The 22,313-nt window shown below is 42.1% G+C and overlaps 1 protein-coding gene across 1 annotated transcript in view; it reads right to left on the bottom strand.

Annotated features, from left to right (window-relative positions):
• Positions 1 to 19,178, bottom strand: part of FLT3 (fms related receptor tyrosine kinase 3) — a 42,605-nt gene extending 23,427 nt beyond the window's left edge. Inside the window, exons 1-5 of the mRNA XM_030476245.1 lie at positions 19,005 to 19,178; positions 6,568 to 6,692; positions 4,166 to 4,368; positions 3,267 to 3,382; positions 892 to 1,009 (exon numbers count right to left, since the gene is read on the bottom strand). Coding sequence (XP_030332105.1) covers positions 892 to 1,009; positions 3,267 to 3,382; positions 4,166 to 4,368; positions 6,568 to 6,692; positions 19,005 to 19,059 — 617 coding nt within the window. The 5' untranslated portion in view covers positions 19,060 to 19,178. The remainder of the gene's footprint in view (positions 1 to 891; positions 1,010 to 3,266; positions 3,383 to 4,165; positions 4,369 to 6,567; positions 6,693 to 19,004) is intronic.
• Between the last annotated feature and the right edge of the window lie 3,135 nt (positions 19,179 to 22,313).

Below are 22,313 nucleotides of genomic sequence, written 5' to 3'. Positions count from 1 at the left end.
TCCCCCAACATCCTTCTCTCTAAATTGGAGAGATATGAATTTGATGGGTGGACTGTTTGGTGGATGAGGAATTGGATTGTCACATCCAGAGGGTGGTGGTCAAGGGCTCAATGTTCAGATAGAGATCTGTGACAAATGGTGTCCCCAGGGGTCTATACTGGGACCAGTACTGTTTAATATCTTCATCAGTGACCTACCCTGAGCACACCCTCAGCAAATTTGCAGATGACACCAAGCTGAGTGGTGTGGTTGACATGCTTGAGGGATGGGGTGTGGTTGACATGCCTGAGGGATGGGATGTGGTTGACATGTCTGGCTCGAGAAGTGGGCCTGTGCGAACCTCATGAGGTTCAACAAGGCTGAGTGCAAGGTCCTGCACCTGGGTTGGGGCAACCCCCGGTATCAATAAAGGCTGGGGGATTAAGGGATTGAGAGTACCTCTGAGGAGAAGGACTTGGGGGTACTGGTGGATGAAAGATTGGACATGAGCCATCAGTGTGCACTTGCAGCCCAGAAGGCCAACTGTATCTTGGGCTGCATCAAAAGGAGTGTGACCAGCATGTTGAGGGAGATGATTCTGCCCCTCTATTCTGCCCTTGTGAGACCACACCTGCAGTACTATGTTCAGCTCTGGGGCCCCCAACATAAGAAGGACATGGAGCTGTTGGAGTGAGTCCAGAAGAGTTGCAGGACTCCCAAGAGTGAATCATGCAGGGACAGGTTTTAAACCAACCTGAGCAGAACCCGTCTCCAAAAATTCTGACCTCAAAGCTCTTTTTCAGTAATCTCCCCAGCTCGCTATGCACACTAAGCAGTACAAAGACTTCCCCTTCTTCAGAAGTTGGTGAACTCGGTCTAGAGATTCAACATGCATATAAACATACACCATACCTCTTTTCAGGCGTTTTGCAAAATATCCACTCCACAGAGGGCTGGGGATAGCTCTCAGATATGCATTCGATAGCATCTGATCCTTCCCTTTTCCTAAAATAGGGTTTGCCTGGTCTCTCTGTTAAAAAATAATGCAAATGCTTAAGAATGCTGAAACCATTTTGAAACAGTGTTTTGCTCATTTCATAGTGCATGAAGTTACAGAGATGCAATTTGTTTCAGGAGGTTTCAACACTGAAGGAATAGAAAATGATTCTGCCCTAAGGATAGTGTGGGTTGGTCTCATGAGCTTTTCAGCCTTGATTGCTGAATCACAGCTTCCCCTGTATCAAAGGCCTGCACCAAAGGATACTCCTGACACTGATACTGAAAGGTGTGAATTTGTTGTGTTTGCTATTCGCTTCACTGGGCAGGAGCACAGATACCTTTCGAAATAACATAGCAATCCCATGGCCTTTGGTGGAGTATCTGTTGAGACTAGAAAGTCTCCGCACAAAATGGGATCCTTGTATACTACTCAGTCAGATCAGATACACCATGGAAAAACCACGGGTGATAATGACTTCTGATAACCAGCAGACTTCTCTATCCCATATCTGTAACCTGTGGGGAAAACGTTCCTAGATAACTCCCAGACCCCTCAACCTGTCAGGTGCAGACTTGGACTAAGCACATAAATTTAATGTATTAAAACTGCTAAAGATTTGATTCAGAGCACTGGCTCTGGCTTTAGGTCATCTTACAATGTAATTACAGCTTCCATATAGAAAAGTGACATTTTCTTTAGTCATACTCCCATTGTCTGCAAGGTGACATGCTAACCTAATTGATTCTATGATTCTAAGGTGAAACGGAAACTTTCGGCTTTTTAATTTCTTTCTTCACTTCTCTCTTATAAGCTGGACCTAAAAGGGTGGTTTTTTTCACTTCTAGAGATTCATATCTCAGTTGAAGGGTTCACATCTAGACTGCAGGATTTTATGAGAGATGAAATTATGATTGGATTCACAGGAGCAAAGAGAATGCAATCCAAGCAATTGGTATGGAAAAGATCTTTATCAAGACTGTTTCAAACCACTCTTGCTTGCACATGTAGTATCATTTTTTACCTCTAAAGCCTAATTGGTATAGTAGAGAATATACGGTGTAATTAAAGGTTTAGTACCCCGTCACCTCAATGAAGCTGTTAAAATTTTGATTGAGACATGCAATAGGCCTTCAAATAAAACAAGGAGAGACTGGAGGTAACAATTCTGACACTTGAGAGAGAAAAAAAGTCAAGCAGAAGAAATGCTTTAAAAACAAATAAAGAGGGAATAAAAAATGTTGATTAGTCACAGTTTAAAACAAGGCAAGTAATGATGCTTGCTGTTAAACCTTTCTCTAGAAAGCTTTGCCAGTCTTTTAGCTGTTTGGATGGATATTGTCTTCTCCTTTCTTTGAAATTTCTTTTGCATTTTTTAATTTTGTCTTTAAATTTGGCCCTTTCCAGACAAAATAATATAGTATTTATCTCCTTCAACCCCATGTCAACATGGGTCTTCTTTTTGGTAATATGTTCTTGGACATCCCTGCTTAGAAACAGAAGCTTGAACTTTGTTGCAGCAGTTGCGTTTGCATCAGAGATGTCTCTTGTGTTATTGAGAAAATACAATCAGATCTGCTCCCACTGTGAGCCTTTCAAAAAGTCACACCTCACAGGTGCTCTGTCAAGAGCATTTAATAGCAGTTAAAATCTCAGCTTCCCAGGCACCCTCATGCTGAGCAGCTGCAGTACTGATGGGTTTTACCCGAAGACCCAATAAACAAGTAAAGACTGCCACTGAGAAGAGGGACTTTTTCTTTCCCCTTCCCTCGGTGGTTACTCTTGCTGCCCATGGAATTGTGAAAGGAAAACCTGTGAGAGAAGTGCACAGACCCAGAGGCAGGCACAGGAGGAGAAATGGCAGTGACTTTGGAGCACCAGAGACCAGAATATAAAAGGGACCTCCTGATCTGGCCCAGGTAACAGCCCAGCTGGCAACAATGAGAATAGACAGGTTAAGATGCAAGCAAACAAATCTAGCCTGTGACCTTTGAGACCACACAAAAGCCACCCTTGATTTTGGCACAGAGGGAATCTCTCATAGGGGAGAAGAGAGCTTCCATGCATTTCCATCTTTATTTGTTCAGTTGCATGGTTTATTGACTAGCGAAAGCTGACTCTCATGCAGTCTGTAGTTTTGACTTCAGCCTCTGAAGACAGCTCCAAGACCTATGTAAGTCTAGGAAGATGCTTGAAATGCAGCATGTGACACCTTCATTGCTTTGACTGAACTTGTCTCTCCTCTTAAAGCTACTGATGGAGAAAGCCCTTTCATCTCGGATATACTTACTTCGGATGAGAACCGGCACAACTACTGTGTAATTGCCAGTTTTACTTATGACGGAGAGGGTGTATTTTCCCGCTTGTGCTTCTTTTATTTGGGAAAAAACCAAAGACGTAACATATCTGTAAAACAGAAAGCAAAGCTGTATTTGTTATCTAGAAGGTAATATGCAGCACACATAATAAAATGTTAGCTCCTCAGTTCTTGCAAAAAGCCTTCAGAGATACTAGTCCTCATTATTTACATAGAGCCCTTCAACCTGAAGAGTTTTTATCATGTGTCTTCCTACAAAAGCAGCACATAGGAATTTACAACCACAGGTACCATACACTTAATGCTGAGGTTTGGGAAGACGGACTTCCTGAGCTTAGGACAGCTGGGGAGGTCCACAGGGAAATGATTTACCTACAGTCCCATCCCACATGTTTTGCAGAAGGAGGCAATAATCCAGCCTCATGTTCCAGACCAGATTTGGCTGTGAGAATTAGGATGTTGTTCCTGTTGTTGTTCCTGATCTGCAGTGTCACCCTAACAAGTCACATAATTCTTCACACCTCAGTTTCTTTGACTATAAAATCACAATTTTGCTTCACATGAGCACTGCAAAGCTTAAATTGATCAATTGTCAGAAAGTCCCTTGAGACCCCTATGCATGCTGCTATACAAATTCACAGAACAAGCTTATTTCAAACTATTCTTTGCTTTAAGATTCATATATGTACGAGTCTAAATGACAATCAGTAATGTCCTGCCAGCTGACAACCATGAAGGAAGATTAGAAGATTTAAAAAGATTATGCATAACATGAAATTAAATGCAAGCACAGCCACAGAAAATATTCCATTTGCATCCTAGAAGAAATGATCTCTTAAAGGATCTTTGCACCAGTACATCCTTTGACTCACCGATTCTCCGAGTCCAAAGAAGGTTTACAAGCTTTGCTCTCTTTAAAGAACCAAAAGCATGAAATTATGTTTGAAATGTTCATTATTACTCTTAATTCAATATCTTCAAATACATTGACTTCCACATTTTCAGTTGGTTCATAGATGTTCTCTGTTCCTTGAGAAATCAGATAACAACCAAGATCTTCCAAAATGTTAGAAATCTGCAATGCAGGAGGACAGACTGTTGTGTATTTATTAGAAATTAATATTTTTAAAGGATGCCTTTCTGGAAAAGCTTTCATAAATCAATAATGCCATATAATGCTCAAATATGAATGCAAATCATACTGAAATAACACCTTCATCATACCTTTTTTGTTTTGTTTTTTCGTTTTTTCATTTCTACTGTCAAACTTATTCACAAATACGTTGAATTCTACTGCATGATGAAACACTATAGGATTCCAGTTGAATTAGTTAATTCTGTTCTTTAAACAGACATCACAGAACTACTTTTGCCAGAAACATGATAGTGATACAGGTTATTCTTTACTCTCATTTTTGTTTCCTTTCATGTAGAACCATAGGAAGACACTGAACTATAATACAACCTTTCTGTCGGAGACTTCAATGCAAAGGCAGGGCCAGAATGTTGGGGGTTTTTGTTAGCATCCCACTGCTTGCCACTGTATCACCTGGCTAGACTGCTCCTCAACTCCTTTGGGACTTTACTAGGTAAGGGACATTTGGCCTGGGCGCCTTCACACCTTTCATTTCCTCACCATTGCGTATGGCTAAAGGAGAATCAAAACCAGAAGGAGAATATTCCACAGTCATTCTGAACGCCACCAATGGATTTTTGAGTCTCTAAGCTTAGCTGCAGCAAAAGGTGGAAAGTAAATAGCTCCGTCTGAAGAGTAGTCCTAAATGTCTCCCTTCACCACTTTGGTGGGTGAAATTTATCCAGTGTAAGTGTATGAAAGAACAGAGTTCATTGCATCCTCTGCTCCACACTCTGCTTGGCTTTGGTTCTTCTCATTCATTGCTCCTTCTTTTTCCCTTCGCTTGATCTGAGAAGTATTTAGAGATAATGAGAGCTTCTAGTGAAATAGGTTCCCTTAATGGCTTCTGAACACACTGCTGATGATGACTGAAGTGGTACAATGGTAGAAATCCCATAATGGTGGAAAACCCCTTAGGCTTTTCACTCTCTTCAAATCATCCTGTGCATGGTCAGATCAGTGTATGCCTTTATTCCACCACCAGAAGCCAAAACTAAAGAACAGAGGAATAATTTTTGCCACTGCATTCTTGATACAGGCTTTTAACAGTATTCTGTACCTAATATTCACTGCATGTGCTTTATATCTTATTTAGTAGAGCTAAAAATTTTGAATTCACAGATATAGTATTCTGTAGTAGAATGGGAGGCTGTATTTAAACATCGCTAATATTTATTTACACGTTTGCATCAGTGCTCCTAAGGTAAAAATGTAAGATGAACAAGATAAATTGAAAAGCCAAGTATAGAAATGCCATCTTTTTTCAGGTTGCACATTGCTATCACTTGACATACTAGCATTCATCAGCAGACTTAAAAAGGAAACCTATATTACTCTTTTCTTAGAAAAGCATGTCTTGTACATCTCTGTGTCTACATATATCTGTAGCAGCCTTTCAATATCTGAAGGGGGCCTACAAGGATACTGAAGGGGCACTCTTCATCAGGGACTGTAGTGATAGGACAATGGGTAATGGGTTTAAACTTGAACAGGGGAAGTTTGGGTTAGATACAAGGAAGAAGTTCTTTACTGTGAAGGTGGTGAGGCACTGGAACAGGTTGTCCAAAGAAGTTGTGAATGCTCCATCTCTGGCAGTGTTCAAGGCCAGGTTGGAGGGAGTCTTGGGTGATATGGTTTAGTGTGTGGTGTCCTTGCCCATGGCAGGGAGGTTGGAACTAGATGATCTTCAGGTCCTTTCCAACCCTAACTCTTCTATGATTCCAGGATTCTATGACAGCCATATTCTGCCTCATCAGATACAAGGACAGCACAGCTTTGGCTGGTGTACTTTCATTTGCTATCCAAATTACTAATTTATTTGTCCAGGAATGAAAAAGATTTCATAAGACTACCTTGAAACAATATTCAGAAATATTCAGACATGCTGATGTGAGACAGCATCAAGGAATTAAAAAATCAGTTTTAGAGAAAAGTGGTACTTATCTATTTACACTTTCAAAGTACGAATTGTGATATGTAATTGCGTCTAACCTTCTGTAGTGATATGTCGCATAACCCTTGTTATTTTGACTGTGACATCCCCACAGCCTAAAGGTTTAGGGTGTTGTTAACTTCTGGGAAGCCATTTCTAGAATGGACAGGAGTATTTTATAAGCAACTAGTTCTCTGTTACATTACCTTGGGAGATGCCAATGTCTCTGGTGTTTCTGAACCTTCATCCTTCTGGCTGATTAAAACACACATAATCTCAGATGTATTTTGTTTTATTGCAGAAGTGAAAGTAACTGCTGTTATAACAAGAACTGTAAAACAGAAATAGAAAACAAATGTAATCATGTCTAGATCTCTGCTCTGGGATAATCATTTTAGTAAAAATAAAATACAACAAAACTGTAGAAAGATTACATCTTAAAAAAAAAGGCAAAGGGAATATGCAGATACATTGTATGCATTTGCAAACAGTGCATTTTTGTATTGAAGCTGAGTGGAAGCACTATTTGGAGAACCTTTCAAAAGCACAGGTACATCCCACTTTAGATGTATGTCCCATAATATTGCAGAAAATGTCTGAAAACGAAAGCCTCTATGTGTTATGGAGGCTCCTTTAGAAACCATGTTATAAAACACAGGCTCTCTCTTGCAGATTACTTCTGCATCCACGTGTCTGAAAGGGCCCTGCAGCACCTATCCTTGCAATTGCAGGTCAGCATTTGCCTGGTGTGAGCTGGAGGATGATCATGCTCCATCCCTCCCATTGTCACTGAGGAGGTGTCCAAGTCAGAAGCACCCCCCAAGCACTCTTGCTCAGAGCAATGAATGGCAAAATGAAGGCCTCCAACTTGCAATGGCAAAATTATGTCTCCAACTTGCCTTCAGAGCCCACACTGAGCTCACCCAAGGACTCAAGATCAAATCTTCCCTTTCCCTTTTCTCCAGGACAGACTGTATTTGGTTTGACATACTGGACACCCTCCTGAGCCTTCCTGGTGTGAATTTGTGTACCACAGCTCACAAGTGAGGTGCAGGTTAGATGCTTCTTCCCCTGAGCTGCCATTCACCGCCTTGAGCTCTTTCCCCTCCAGGAAGCAAACAAAGCAGAGATTCATACTATTTTGAGGAAAGCAGATGCAGAAAGTGGAGCACGAGGAAGATTAAGCCCATGGCTTTCTCCTCCGGCATACCTCCCTGGCTTTCTGCTTATACAGCCAGGGCAGCTCCTAGCCCTGGCAAGAGTAGTAAATGTCATTTCTCCTTACACATAAGTTGCTTGTGCCTCAAAGGCATCATCTCTCTGGCATGCTACATATGAGCCTTTCTACTGAGACTGCAGCTTGAAAAGTCACCTTTTAATCTTAAAGGAGCTATATAGTAACCATGCTCCCACCATTGCACATAAACGAGATAAACAGAAGTAAGACTGAATAACTGGCAGGGTGAAATGTGTCTGATTTCCATTAATTCCCTAAAGCCAGATCTCAACAGCACTGAATCATAAAATAACATCTCTCTCCTGGTGACCTGGAAGATTTCTGCCCTCAGGTCTTGGTTTTTGCATTTTTCTCCTCCCATCCCCTCCCAGCTCCTGAGATGGTTGGACATGAAGCAAGCTGCAGAGTTTAAAGAAGGAAAAAAAGTTAAATACATCAGGAAGCACTTGAAGGAAGAAAGTAATGAAATTGTTTCTGCAGGTGATGGAAGGAGCAAAACTGGTAGAAGGAAGAAATGATTAAGAGTTGCTGCCATCTCCTTTGTGGTGTTTGTGCCTTCTGGATCTGCCTAAGGTCTAATCTGGCAACACTTTGACAACTTCTTCTGAGCCCTCTTGGCAAATGTGGATTAAGTCTGAGCTCTCATTCAGGCACTTAACATACACTTCATTTTTGGTGCCACCTTTCCACAGTATACACAGGCAATGGTCTGCTTTTACAGACCTCTGAGGAAGTTCCTGTCTATCTGTCTGTCATGTCCAAGAAAGGTGAACAGGACCCCTTTGTGAAGACATGTATCTGCCTCCATTTGCTATAAAGATAATGTCGGTAATTCTTGAGACAGTGGGTGCCAGCTGAATTCCTCCCCATCAACACAAGCCAGGTTTCCATCCCCGCCCCTAGCCTTTCACTGAGTCCTTCTCTGCTCAGCTTTCTCCACTTCTGTTTTTTTGTTGGCCACCTTTCACCCTTTTCAAACCGGAGACCATTTGACCAGCTGACAGCCAAGGGCTTACTTAGCTGATGGAAACCCAGCTAAGCCACTGATTTCCCAGATTCACCAGATGAAACCACCTGAAAATATAACCTCAAAAGCTACAACTCATTTGGCCTGTTGAGCATTCCCTTCAGTGTTCTGATCTGCGAATAGTTTTAGCTTTTGATTGTACAAGCCAAGCCAATTTATCCCTGGCATTACTCCACCTTGCTCACATTGCCTTGTTAGCCAGATGCCTAACACCGCAGTAGGAAAGGGAAAGGTGTATTTAAACACCAAAAGGGAAAAGGTTTGCAGCTAAAAGTTAGGCAGAAGCAGACAGATGTAGCAACCAGACTGTGAACAGACATGCAAACAAGGTATCTGATGAACTGAAACTACATCTGTAAAGGACAGTATGTGGGAGTATATACTGGAAGAGGGAGTAGTGAGCACCTTGATGCCCTCAGGTATAAAAGAAAATGGGACTCCTTGTCCTCTTAACTGGTAAAGCTTGTCACTGCTGTCCTCCACCTATATTCCTGTGAAATCCAAGAAGGTTTTTGGGATAAGGAAGGATACTTTGAACCCGAGATGATTCTAGCTGCTTTACAGTGAGAAAAAAATGGTTAATGTGATAGTCAGAAGTATTTACATGACATGGACTTATTTACATGACATGGAGTGCTCTAAACTTGTGTAAGTCGTAGAGAAATACATCACACTGACAAAACAGAAAATGAGAGCATGAATGAGCCTTTCAGAAAAAGCAGAATCAAGAAAAATATTGGGAAGTGTTAACGCTCTGATTCACTGTCTTAATCTTTCAGCTTCTAGCTGGCCTGTATAGGGACTGCTATTATGGTCTGCACATCAGTCATCCTCCCAAAAGCCCAAACTAAAAACTGCAGAGGCTAAAAGCACTGGGCAAGGAGTATCAAATATGTAGCGTGCATAATCATATTGTGCATTGCTGAACTCTAGTGAAGCTGGAATGGAAATAAACTGCTGCCTCTGAACAATGTTTGTGTATGCCTGCTTTCCATTTTCATTATCTTTTCATAGGCTATATAAAAATAAATTCAGTAGGAGAAATCTTCTCATTGAAGTCAGAAAAACCTCTAGTTGCCATAAACTGAGCCAGGGTTTCAGCAAGATGTGGAGGCACATACATGGGGAGATGCCTGTGCAAGTCAAAAGGTGGGCTTACATGTTATGGTAGCGAGAAGAAAGGCCTGAATCTACTGAAGAGATAGCAAACCAAGAAGCTATGCTTCTTGAAGCTGGTTCACTGAATGGAACTGCTTATAAAATTTTATTTTCAAATGGGGGTGACAAAAGCAGCCTTTGGAAAACTGGGAATATTAATCCAAAATATGTTGAAAGCCTGAGTTTAGCAGAAAGAGAATAGCTGAGGAACTGGAACACTGTGAAGGGTGAAGAGAAAACCTTTCTCTTCATACCGAGGGATGCAATCTTGTGCTTGTGTTCAGCTCAGTATTTTACATAGTAGTCAGGCCGTCCCTAGACATAGAAGTTTCTTCCACTCTGCTTCACAGCTCGGGAGACTTGTATAAAGCAAAATATGTTTTGCTTTTCATTTGACTTCTCACCATTTTCCTTGGGTGAGACTCTCTGGATCAACTCTCCAAAATTTTCTTTCTGGTCAGAGAAGCTAGAAGGACCCTTTTTTCCAGGGAAGCTATAGTTCTCTCACAGTCATGTGCTGCCAGAAACAAATCTGTGATAGTGGTGACATGGATGAGCCTAATACCCATGCATTAACTCTTAAAACCCCACAACTTTGCATGTGGTTGCCTTTTTCTCAAATCACTCCCAAAGCAGTGGATCCTGAAATGAGAATTTTACTCAATATAAAATGATATAAAACAGAGGGAGGTAGGATAGGTAGAAAGAACCAGTATTAAATGAAATCCTACTTTTTACCCATATCTTATTTCTCTGCCATAAAACTTCACTTTTCTTCCTTCCCCATCTTTTAGCACACCTTCCTTCCTTCCTTGGTGCCTTCACTGTTTCAGCTTAAATACTTCCCAAAAAAATGCAACCTGTGAGTTCATTCTCAAGCGATGATGGGGCCAGAGGTGTTGTTCTATGCTGCAGAATAATAACTGTGCTAGAACAAGGTTCAACAAGCACGGTGGGTGACAAGACACCTCTGTTGCAGCTCATGCTAATTGTGAGTAGTTGCTGTAACACCAGATGGGGTACATCTAGGTCAGGACCAGTCATTTATCTGGTCTTACCAGTTAATTACAACAAACATCACGTGAACTGATTTAATTATTCCCAGTCATGTTCAAACATGATTGAGATTTGAGATGGGAGTTAAAACGCACTGTAGAATGTGGTAGCTCTTTGGGAGGGTTTAGTGGAAGAGAATCTCTAGACTTGAGCCACCGAGCAGGAAAGCAGTGAGAAGAGGGGATTAGGGGAGGTAGTGTGGGTTTGGAAAGTGCCTAATTAGGCTCTGTGTGCTGAGTAAAGAACTAATAACGAGGAGCAACACTGATATTATACAGTGCCCTGTCATCTGCCAGTCTTGTTGCATTGCCTCCAACCCTCCACCTGGGTTATTTTCCCACTTGTATCCGCTGACAACTCCTCCCCTTTCCACCACCCGAGGCCGTTCAGGCTGTGGCATTACACGCTGCTTCTTCCCGGGGTCTTGTGCTCGATGGAGGGGTCTCGGTGCACGGAGGGACCGAGACCTGCGAACACTGTCGGGGAGGAGCCCGGCGGCGGGCAGGCGGCGGCCGCCAGGGGGCGCTGCCGCCCCGCGCCGCTCCGCTCAACCCTGCTCCGCGCAGCTCCGCGCAGCCCCGCGCAGCCCCGCGCAGCAGAGTCGCCCGCCAACACGTTGTTATCTGCTGTTAAAAGGCAGAAAGCTTAAAAACGCTGACCCTTCCTGGGCGATCCCATGGCTGTCCTTGCATGGCACAGGCAGGATTCTGACTCAGTTCTATCGTTCTGAAAAATTAATTAAAAAAAAAGGTATTTTTTGCACAAGAACAATTCATGCGTATATAGTGGAAACTTCCTACTCAGCAGAACATCTTCAAGTAGGTCGTGCCCTATTTATTATAATGGTCTCAAGTGGTTTTTTCTGAAGAGATACTAAACCAGAACTTGACACAGTGAATAACCATTTCTAATTCATATCCTGCAAAAGCCAGCAAAGGGTTTTGCTGGTTGGTAATTTACTTTATGTCAGCTCCTATAGCAAAACTACACTACCTCTGCCTAACAATTTTGCTTCCCTCATCCTTCCAAATCTAAGCTATGCCTGAACCTAAAAGATCTCCTTTCAACATACGAGAAAGAGAGAAGTTTGCTCAATCTGCCTCTGAAACATAGCTGCCAAGACCTGCCTACTCCAACCCAGTTTGCCACATGCAACAGAGAACACTCTGTCCACAGATTAATTTTTCATATTTTTAATTTTCCTCCTATTTTCCTCAACCCTCCATTTTCAGGTCCCGGATGAAAACAGCTGCAAGAAATTTACTCTGCCACATTTTATTTTTTTTTTAATATATCTAATGACTTGGCCACTGTTTCCAAGAACTTGTCCTCTGTTTTGTTACGTCCCAATATATTTTTGGTACAAATTTCAGCAAACTTCATTTTTTGGATAAAATTACACCTTTCAATCCTATTACTTTTTCCCTTAGAGGAGGACAGTCAGCAGCTCTGCCTATGGCTCATTGCAGCCATCTTATAAATAATGTAGAGATTTTAACAAAGAACAATTAAAATGGCCGAAGATTTCAAGTAAAGTATCACAGCATTTTATATCCTCTGTCAGGGAATCAAACAAAATCTTCTCCAACAGAACAGGTAGCTGGGAGTCAGCAGAGCGTCTCCTGTTCTTTCACCGATTAGTTACAGATATGTTTGCTTCAGTGCCTTATGTAGTAAAAATTAGCTAATGATTACACAAAGTGCAGGCATATTTTTCGCGTGATACTATTACATATCCAACTTTATTGACTACTTTTGCCATTTGCTTTATTGCAGACTGATATTCAGATTATGCTCTGTGATTCAGATTGTGATTTCAGCATTCATTTAAGCTAGGGTGAACAGCAATCTAGTTTGACTTCTTTATGTATTTCTATAATTTTTCAGACTTTCTAATCATATAACTGCTCTCCTAAGTACAGGTTCCTTGCTGTTCCTATGGGAATGAGTTGTTGTTAGTAAGGGATTACATACATTTATGAGCAGCCCAACTGCTTTAGGTGCTGCAGGCTTCTTTGCTAAAAATGAACTGGCCCTAGAGCCATGTTGCTCTTTAATGTATAAATTTGCTATGAAATCACCTTTTTGAGTTCTAAGTCTGTCAGTAAGTCTTGGGTTTTATCTGAAGAAAAAAAAAAAGAAATCTTCTTAGCACGAAGCAAATGCTGAAGGCTGAAGCAAGCAAGACATTTAGTTCTGATTTATCTCTGTCCTGCCTCTTCTGGTTTTTGTTTACCCGGGCTTGGGTGAGGAAGGACTGCAGGGTTGTATTCAAACCCTTATTTGCCTTTCGTTTCACTAAGATAACTTCCCATCTATCTTCCCGGTGAGTCCAAGATAAAGCCACCGCTCAAACAGCTGAACTGTTATTTTGCTTGTTATTATTCGTTTTGTCTGCTTTATATGGGCTAGCTGAATGAATGACAGTCCTGCTCACAGGAAGCTCACTGCAGTCTCTGCTACTCTACCCACAGTGTGGGCCATTAGAGCCACCTCTAGTTTAGACAATAACTGGGACAACTGAGGTCTCCCTTTTCAGCGAAGTGGCTGAAAAGTGCCTGAAGAGGCAGTGAACCTCAGCTACCATGACAACCTCCCTTTCTGAGGAAGAGCCTACATTGTGGCTGGTTCTTCTGCTTCTTGGCCACATCTTCCATCCTCTCAGGAGAGCTGCTTCTTGACTCCCTCATTACTCAGACCTATACGCCCCACTAAGTATGGTGAACAGTGTTATCCTGGGCCACATTCGGAAGGGTTTTGCCAGCAGGTAGAGGTCCTTCCCCTCTACTCAGCACTGGAGAGGGCACATCTGTGAGCTCCTCAGCACGGACACACTGAAGAAAGTCCAGCAAAGTGCCACAAAGATTGTTAAGGGACCGGAGCATCTCTCCTGTGAGGAAAGGCTGAGAGAGCAGGGACTGTTCAGCCTGGAGAAGAGAAGGCTCACAGAGATCTTATCAATGTATATAAATACCTGAAGGGTATTTATATACATTGATAAGATTATATACATTGATTATCAATGTATATAAATACCTGGACAGAGCCAGGCTTTTGTCAGTGGTGCCCAGTGACAGGACCAGAGGCAATGACACAAAATTTTTCACCATGTGGGTGCCCAAGCACTCGCAGAGGTTGCCCAGAGAGGTGATGAATTCCACCCTCAGATATTCAAAAGCTACCTGTATAAGGTCCTGGACAGCTGGCTCTTGGTGGCCCTCACTGAACAGGGAGGTTGGACCAGATGACCTATAGAGGTCCCTTCCCACTTCAACATTTCTGTGATTCTGTGAACAAAGGGACAGTTGTGAGGGCAAAGTTTTGCTGGTGTGGAGCCACCACAGAGGTCCCCCAGGAATCAGAAAGTGGTATTGGGCTGTCCTTTTTCTTGACTGTTCTCTAGAGGATGTATGCTCATGGAAATAACACATTTGAGCCATTAAAAAGCTGGATAGACAACCCTGAAGCAAAGTAAACAGATACATCTCATCTAATGACATAAGTAAGTTTGCTTTAACTCCTTTAAAAAGCCCAACAAACTACTCCATGTTTAAGTACTCCAGTCTCATTACCTGGCACACTCTAACACTTCTATTGACATTAGTGAAATTACTAACTTCTTGCAAGCAAGGGCCACTTTATTTAAACACCTATAGGTGTTTAAATAAATAATGAGATTCCTGGCATCTTATTAACAAGGAGAAAAAGTTCTGCCTCAAGAGAAATGAAAACAGAAGATGGCAGATAATGAAATGATACTAGCAGTCATCCTAGTATTGTAAAACTTCTCTTTTAAATGAAAACAACAGTTTCCATGACTGACTGTAGTATAATGTCCATCCTTTCCTGGAAAAGGGGGTGAGGAGGGAACACTAAAGGCCTTAATTGTGCAAGGTGAAAGGATGGACAGAAAGGAGAGTGGGAGAGAATTGTTTTGCTACAAAATATGAAAAGATGAAAATGAATCCAAGGTATTTGATAAAAATGGTATTTGGTATTTGGTACCAAATTTGGTAAAAATGAACAAAAAACCCTAACCAGTTGTTCTTACTTGCATAATTATGAGGTTAATGTTAAAAAAGGATTGCGATTCCCAAGCAGCTGTACAAATGTAAAATCCAACATATTCCTTAAAGAGCATGCTGTAACAATAAAACACTTTTCAAACCAGGTCTTGTATCTCACCCATTAGAAATCTTATCTACACCATTAAGCCTAGACTACAAAGAAAGGAGTAAATAATGTCTTACTTTTACAACATTTGCAGAGCTAACTATCCAGGCAACAAGGTAGCTTTTCTGCTTGTGTACCCTGTTCAGTTTTTTCAGCAGTTTTCAAGGAAACATCTTAGAAAATATAAGGAGCCGTTCCTTCCTTTGGATGGGACATAGGCACACAATGTTTACCCAGTTATCTGTCTAGCTTTCTTATCATCTTATTTCTCATGAAATATAGAAGAGAAAAGAAGAGTCTATCCTTCAAACATACCAGCAATTTTTAGGGCGTTATCTGTGTTTGAAGGTTACAGATTCCTTAAGGAAGCATTTTGCATCATGTTTCAATTTAGAGTCCTAGAGCATCTTCTTAAATGTATTTCTATTAAGAGCACCAGGGTTAAGCCATATGGGAAATAAGGCCTTCCTACCTGTTTGAGAAATGATGCTGTTTGTTGGCTCTGGACTAATTTTTTGGTCCCTAATTTCCTTTTAGAAGTGTATAATCACTGGAATTAAACAGTCCTTGTCCTTTTCTAGTATTACTATAAAAAACTGAAATTGCTTTCTGCTTTTGTTGGTCATCCACTTCTGTTCTTCCACATTTTTGCTCCATAAATATTTTACTTCCCATTTTAATTTCCACTGCTGTTTGCTGGACCTGTTCATCCCTGCCTTTCACAGCAAACGTCTCTATGACATTCTTCAGAAAACCTCGTAGAGAAAGCTCAACCCAATAACCCAAATCAGCTTCTCAGCTAACGGAGAAGAACCTGAAAAGTGGGTGAGTTTATGCCATGATATTTCAAGTCATTTGAAAGCTACGTTTTCAGAAACCTGTGAACGAGAGGTGCTCTGTGCTATATTATTTTGGGGTCATTATAGGAAGGGGTCTCTAAGGGGGTGCTGCAGAAGGGCAGGATGCCCCCAGCTCTGCTCCACTGACTAACCTGCCTCTGCTGAGCAGCCACAGCAACACACACACACTCATCACTAGGCAGAGACATGGAGGTGGCCCTGGGACTCGGATTGTGCTCTGGGCATCTTCCAGCTTCTCAGTAGCTTGAAATATGGGTAACCTGTGGAATTTTCTGGAGAAAAGGGGAGCTGGGGGAATGAAACAAATGGGGTCAAATCTCATGGAAATAAACCACACATAGTTTTAACTTGCTTTTACTTCCACTGGAAAACAACCCTTTTCCTACACAACCCTTTGCTTCAGGAATCTTCAGAAGTGATACCTTATCTTCCGGTCCATGAAGTACTTGGTGATAGATAACTGTGAAAGCATGTTCTGCTACGCACGACTGTTTCCTTGAGTAAGCAGACCATGTACTGGCCTTATCCAACATTCACAGCTAGCTTGCACCCAGGTTTTTGCATGTTTTGGGTAAGAGACAGGATCAAACTTGATTCGCCCTGGGGTGCTCATTGATATCACCTTCCTGCCAGTGGCAGGGCTTGGCGCCTGAACTTGCTCTGGAATGTTTGTCAGCTGTTTCTTTGGAGAGAAATCAGTGTATTGCTGGGAAATGGACAAATCCTGCAGACGGCTGAGTCCCAAGCATTTCTGGGGTTCTCCTTAGAAAGCAGAAGTGTGCTGGCCCATCTTTTCCTGGGTATCTGCCATAGGAATGTAATGGACACTTGTACGTTCTGTGGAGGGGTGTTCAACAGAATTGTCCTATATTTTTTGTGCAATCAGACACACCACCGTCTAATCCAGAGCTTGTTAGGGCCTGAGCCTGCAGTTCTTGCGCATATAAAATTTCCTCTTATTTGCCAGCCACAGGGAGATCTCAGTCAGCATCTCACAGATTCATTTCTCTATCCCCTGAAGTTGTGGGTTTCATGAACAGCTCTCAGTAAGAGCATGTGCAACTAAAAAAAAGGGAGCAAAAGCAGCTGCTAATGGAAAATTTCCCTGACAAGAAAGGTCACCGAAAGTCTCTGTTCATCACTAAATTCTCTAATTTGTAAAACACGAAACTACTACTGCCTCACTTCCCAGGCCCCATCCACCCTCCCACCTCATCCACTAATGCCAGCCTAATTGTATGCTAGGTAATATTATCTTTAAACACAAGCTATTGCTTGGGATGACCAGAAAAAGTTAAGAACATGAGGAACTGGAATAGTGCTTTTAATGTATATAGCTGTATTTACATATATATTGTATTGTATATATTATTTTCTACAGTAAATGGGATTATATTCCTTGCTGCTGGGGAGCATTTATTTCCAGAAAATAACACAGGCAAGATGCTTTTTCTTTCCTGCAACTTTTGCAGTTCTGAGACTATAATTTAAAGACAGATGTGGTGCCTTAAGTCTACAGATATTGTGGAGATTTTCCTCGAGGTGTTATACAGCTTAGCTTTTCTTTGCTGGTTAAGTGTTGCAGTTTCTGATGATTCTGGTTCAGCATATGGATACTTTCTGTTGAGTACACAAATACTAGGTCTTATCTCTAGACAACATATAGATTCTTAAAGGAAACACATGCATTTTTTAGAAATTACATATAATTAATTGAATTCTTAACATATTTACATCAAAATTGCTTGTAAAGAGTGATCTGCTATAAAGAGATGTACGGAGCTAGCAGTTCTCAGGCTTTCTGCTGTCTGCTGCGCATCTGATCCTTCAAATCCAGCTGGTTTGTATGTCCAAAAGATGTGCTGTTTTTCCCTGTAACAGTTAGCCTTACAGGAAGTAACACCACCTCCCTATATACTTTGCCCTGACTAAATGATACCTCGACAGAAAGAACACCGGAGTTCCTGGAGGATAATCACACCCTGGGGCTCTCACACCTTTTGCTGTCTCTGCAGAAATGTCTCTTAGCCGTGCTGAAGTCTATCCCTTGCAGGGGCCTTTGGGCATCATCACATCCCAGATGCTAATCATTTTTATTTACTTTGTTATGCAGCCTGCAAGACTAGCAAAGCTCAGTCAAGAAGAAAACACAGAAACCCCTTTTTGACAGGGTTTGCTTAGTAGTAGCATCATCAGTCATGCAAAGCATGAGGTCATAGAATACTCATTTTCATTTTTACTCCACCTTCATTTCAAATAGCTCAACATAGACTTTCAACCATGAATGAATAATATCTAACAACTGCTCTTTGAAGTAAGTATTATTATCCTTGTATATAGAGCTGAAAATGGACCGCAGGTTGTTAAATAACTTTCCCAGGCATGCATCAGAACTGCATCAATCAGGAAAATAAACCACTCTCTTTTTTTTCGGTCTTGGATTTTGAATCAGCAAGATCATGTTTGATAGGAGCAAGACATTTATTTTAGAGTTAGAAAAGAATAGTTTCAGGCATTTGAGATGGAAGCAAATGCTGTTTCCTTTTCTCTTAGCAGCTAAATGTTGGGAGGATTTTTGGTGGCAGAAATCAAGCTTTAAAATCCAAAACTCTTCCCTCTAACAAAAAAAAAAAAAAAAAAAAGCACTTTCAGATATTAATTTCATGCCTTCTCCTATTTAGGTCATTGAACAACAACAACAAAACCTGGTAAGATACAGATGCATCATTATACTCCACCCTACCAAGGTATCTGATTCGCAGATTATTTACCTGGGAGATTGCAGATGTATTACTTAATGTGATCAGGTCAAGCTAGCATTACCACCAGGAACACATTTACATCAGGAAGAAGAAAACAGAAAATTTCTTAAATACTTTATGCCTTGAGCATGAAATGTGTCAGATGTAGAGAGAGCAAAAGTCAGGCTGGGCTGGGACAGACTAGGGTCACAGGAGGGAGAAGAGCATGTCCAGAAGAGAGAAGAAAGGTGAGCCAGAAAAGAAAAGATGCAAGAGAAAATCAGTGGATAAAGAAGTCAGAAGAGAAAGAAAGGAAAGATGTGAAGTGATGCAGTGAGAGACTGGGAAATGGAGAGGAAAGGGTCCAAGGAGCAGCATGAGGAGACTGTACCTGCTAGCTGAAACAGGCTTCCATCTGGGTGGCCGCAGGGCCAGCCTGCTGCCATGGCTGGTGATGCCCTGCAGTCCCCCAGCCCTGGCGAGTGAAACCGAGCCGTGCAGGTGGTTGCCTTAAGGGTGCACGTCACTGCCCACAGTGAAACCACTTCTTCAAAATCAAGGTCCCGAGACCTCAGCCTGAAGGAAACACTGTGGTACAGGGAGAAGAGGGGCCTCTCTGGGGGTCGGGGGGCGTCTTCCTTCTGTCAGAGGATGCCTCCACCAAGCCAAGCAGCTGCCTCCACTCCAGCTGCTCAGTCCTTGCCTGATTCTTTACCCCTTCACTCACACTTCTACACAAACATATTTTCTCGGGTAAATTTGGTGCAGCTGACTTTTTGCTGTCTCACCTCAATTCTTATTTTTGAAGCAGTTATAGTTTCTGCTTTCATGCACTGGCAGTCTGCATAATTTATCTGACTATCGATGAGGGGAAGCGAAAGTGTCACTGCCAAGCTAAAGAGCTTAAAAACCCAATCCAAAGTTTGTGTGGTGCCATGGGAATACCTTGCCGCTTCTGTCATTGCGGGCCAAGTGAAGTTTCCTGTGCTGGGTGAGTGCTTGGTCTGCTGGTGACAGAGGACTTGTTGCGGTCATCTTTAAGAGCCTCCGGATGGGGAGCAGGTTTGTGGTGCGGGGCTGTGTTTACACCAGGGGAACAGGGAACTAGCACTGTCCACAGGAGGTTTATACTGAACTACAGCTGCTCTGAAGTCATTTTGCAGGTGATTTGTCAAGGGGATAAAAATAAAGGCCTCCAGGCTCACCCTCAGATGTGAGCCTCTAGGAACACAGCCCCTCCGCCCTCAGCCTGTCCCTACTTGCCATCTTCCTCAGAGTGTAGCATCCCAGGATCTGTCTCCACATTTTCTCCCAGTTGCTGGTGTGTAAAAGATAGAACCAGCCTGGCCCTGGCTGAAGTTGCTTACTCCAGCGAAGCCCCTGGTTTGTATCACAACAGGAGACCACAGAGGGGCATGAGGGTCTCCCCAGCTTCCATAGCCCCATGTCGCAGCTCCCAGGCAGAAAGCGGATCCACTTCTAAGCGATAAGCTGGAGTATCCACTCCATGATCCCATGGGATATGCTGGGGGATTTTTGTTATTCATTCAGCTGTTATAGTTTATATCTAAAAGTATATTTTATTATATTATTCAATCAGTTACAGTTTTACTTGCTAGGGACTAAGCATCCATTCTACAATTGTACAGAACCTGGATAAAAAGAATCCCTAAAAAATAAATTCAGCATCAGTAAGGTGTTCTCAGAAACTTGTCAGAGGTGATATGTACATATTTTGATTTTTTACTGATACCTGGTAAATAGCTTCTTTTGCATTAGGGAAGATTAAATAAAAATGTAGATGGACTAGAACTAGACAGACATATCACAGGTAAAAGAAGCCACAGAAAATGTCCCATCTGTACTTGCAGAGACAATGGGGGAAATGGCATTGAGACGAGCACTATTAGTAAAGACAAGTTCTTTCACAAGACTGCCTTACAAGACTGAGGCAATAGCACTGTACTCTGATGCTGGAGACAAGTTTGTATGTGATGCAGTGCAAAGGAAGGAGCTGAAATGATATGAAAACTAGGGAGGTACATATTTGCAAGGATGCAAAAACTGGGAAAGGAAGTATAGGATTCCACAGGCCTTAGAGAAATCATTACAAGCAGGGAAATGTCATCCTGGCAAAAATATTTCCTGGCTGGCAGGTTGCATTTTTGTTTTCCACAGCCCTCACTGGTACACAGTGCCAGCATGGATGAGGTTGGAAAACACCTCTGGGGATCCCTTAGTCCGGTCCCATGCTGAAATCATGGTCAGCTAGCACAGGTTGCCTCAGAGCACATTCAGTGAGGTGCTAAATATCTCCAAGGATGGAGAGCCCACAACTCCTCCAGGCAATTATTCAGCACTCAACCACCCTCGCATTAAAAATGGGTTGCCTGACATTCACAGGGAATGTCCTGTGTCTCAGTTTGTGCCCATTGCCTCTGGTCCTGTCACCGGGTACCACAGAAAGGAGTCTGGGTTCCCCATAGGTATTTATACACATTGGTAAGATCCCCCCAAGCCTCTCTTCTCCAGCATAAACAGTCGCAGCCCCTTCATCCCCTTCTCATATGTCAGATACCCCAATCCCTTGTCATCTTCATGGCTCCTCACTGGACTCACTCCAGTAAGTCCATGTTTTTCTCATGTTTTCTTGTATCCCTTTCAACACCACACCTACATACACGTTTTGCCCTCAGAAACCAGGGAGTAGACAGTTGTGCTTTTGTTCTGAAACTACTAGACATCTACCCCAGCCACTTACTGCTCATGGGCAGCTGGGTGGCATGGCAATGACCTGTCCAAACACCTACATACATACTAAACAAGTGTTATTTGATTTAAAATTGGCAAGTAAGCAAAGTATTTGTTTTCTTTTCTACTTCATGCATTCAGCACTGGAAGCTGCTGGGATGCCACTGAAGTTATTTTACCTTTTTGTGCTTCAGACAAGATGAAACTGACATTAATTTTCTTAATCACAAGACTGTTGCTGGTGATTCAGCTGATCTGGTATCAGAAGTCTTAATGTACACGTCATGTTTTCAGCTTAAAAGCTTCTGTGAAAGATGTTATCAGGTAGGACAGTTCATATCTACTGGATGAAGGCAAAATAAATGTATAAAATCTGGCACATAAGCTTATTCCCAAAGATGCTGGACTGAGGGTAGAGGGGGTTCAACAAATGTGTCATACACATGTAAAGCATTCTTCTAAGTGAGTAGGTTGGGTTGGGTTTTTTCCCACCATGAAAGAGTGCTTTCTGTTACCAAGTATTTTATCCAGGTTATGTCACACCATGGTTGGTCTTCACTGCACTGGTTAGATAAAGCCAGCTCCAGTGGGAGTAGCCACATGGCAAGAAACTCTCCAGCTAAAATGTATGACTGGATTACTAGCGTGGTTAAACTAGACTTACATTTTAGTGCTTTTACTAATATGAACTCTAGCTTAGGGCTAGAGCTCCCCCTTATACATTATTAACATAGGTGTTAGCATACATTTTGAATGTAGGTGTTAGCAGGAGCAGTTCAGGGTCAACTCCTGATTTGCTGCTTGATTTGAATTCAAAACTTCACTGAGTGGGAACGAATTTCTTTTGCATGTGAATGGGAGTTGAGTTAGGAGCAACATATAGCTTTTTCCGGACACTGTTAGTAAAGACAACCGCCTAGTTAGGGACCCGTATGTATTGCCACAGCAG

Source organism: Strigops habroptila, chromosome 2 (genome assembly GCF_004027225.2).
Source record: "Strigops habroptila isolate Jane chromosome 2, bStrHab1.2.pri, whole genome shotgun sequence".
In the NCBI taxonomy this organism is placed as follows: domain Eukaryota; kingdom Metazoa; phylum Chordata; class Aves; order Psittaciformes; family Psittacidae; genus Strigops; species Strigops habroptila.
This window is presented reverse-complemented; position numbering and strand designations above follow the sequence as displayed.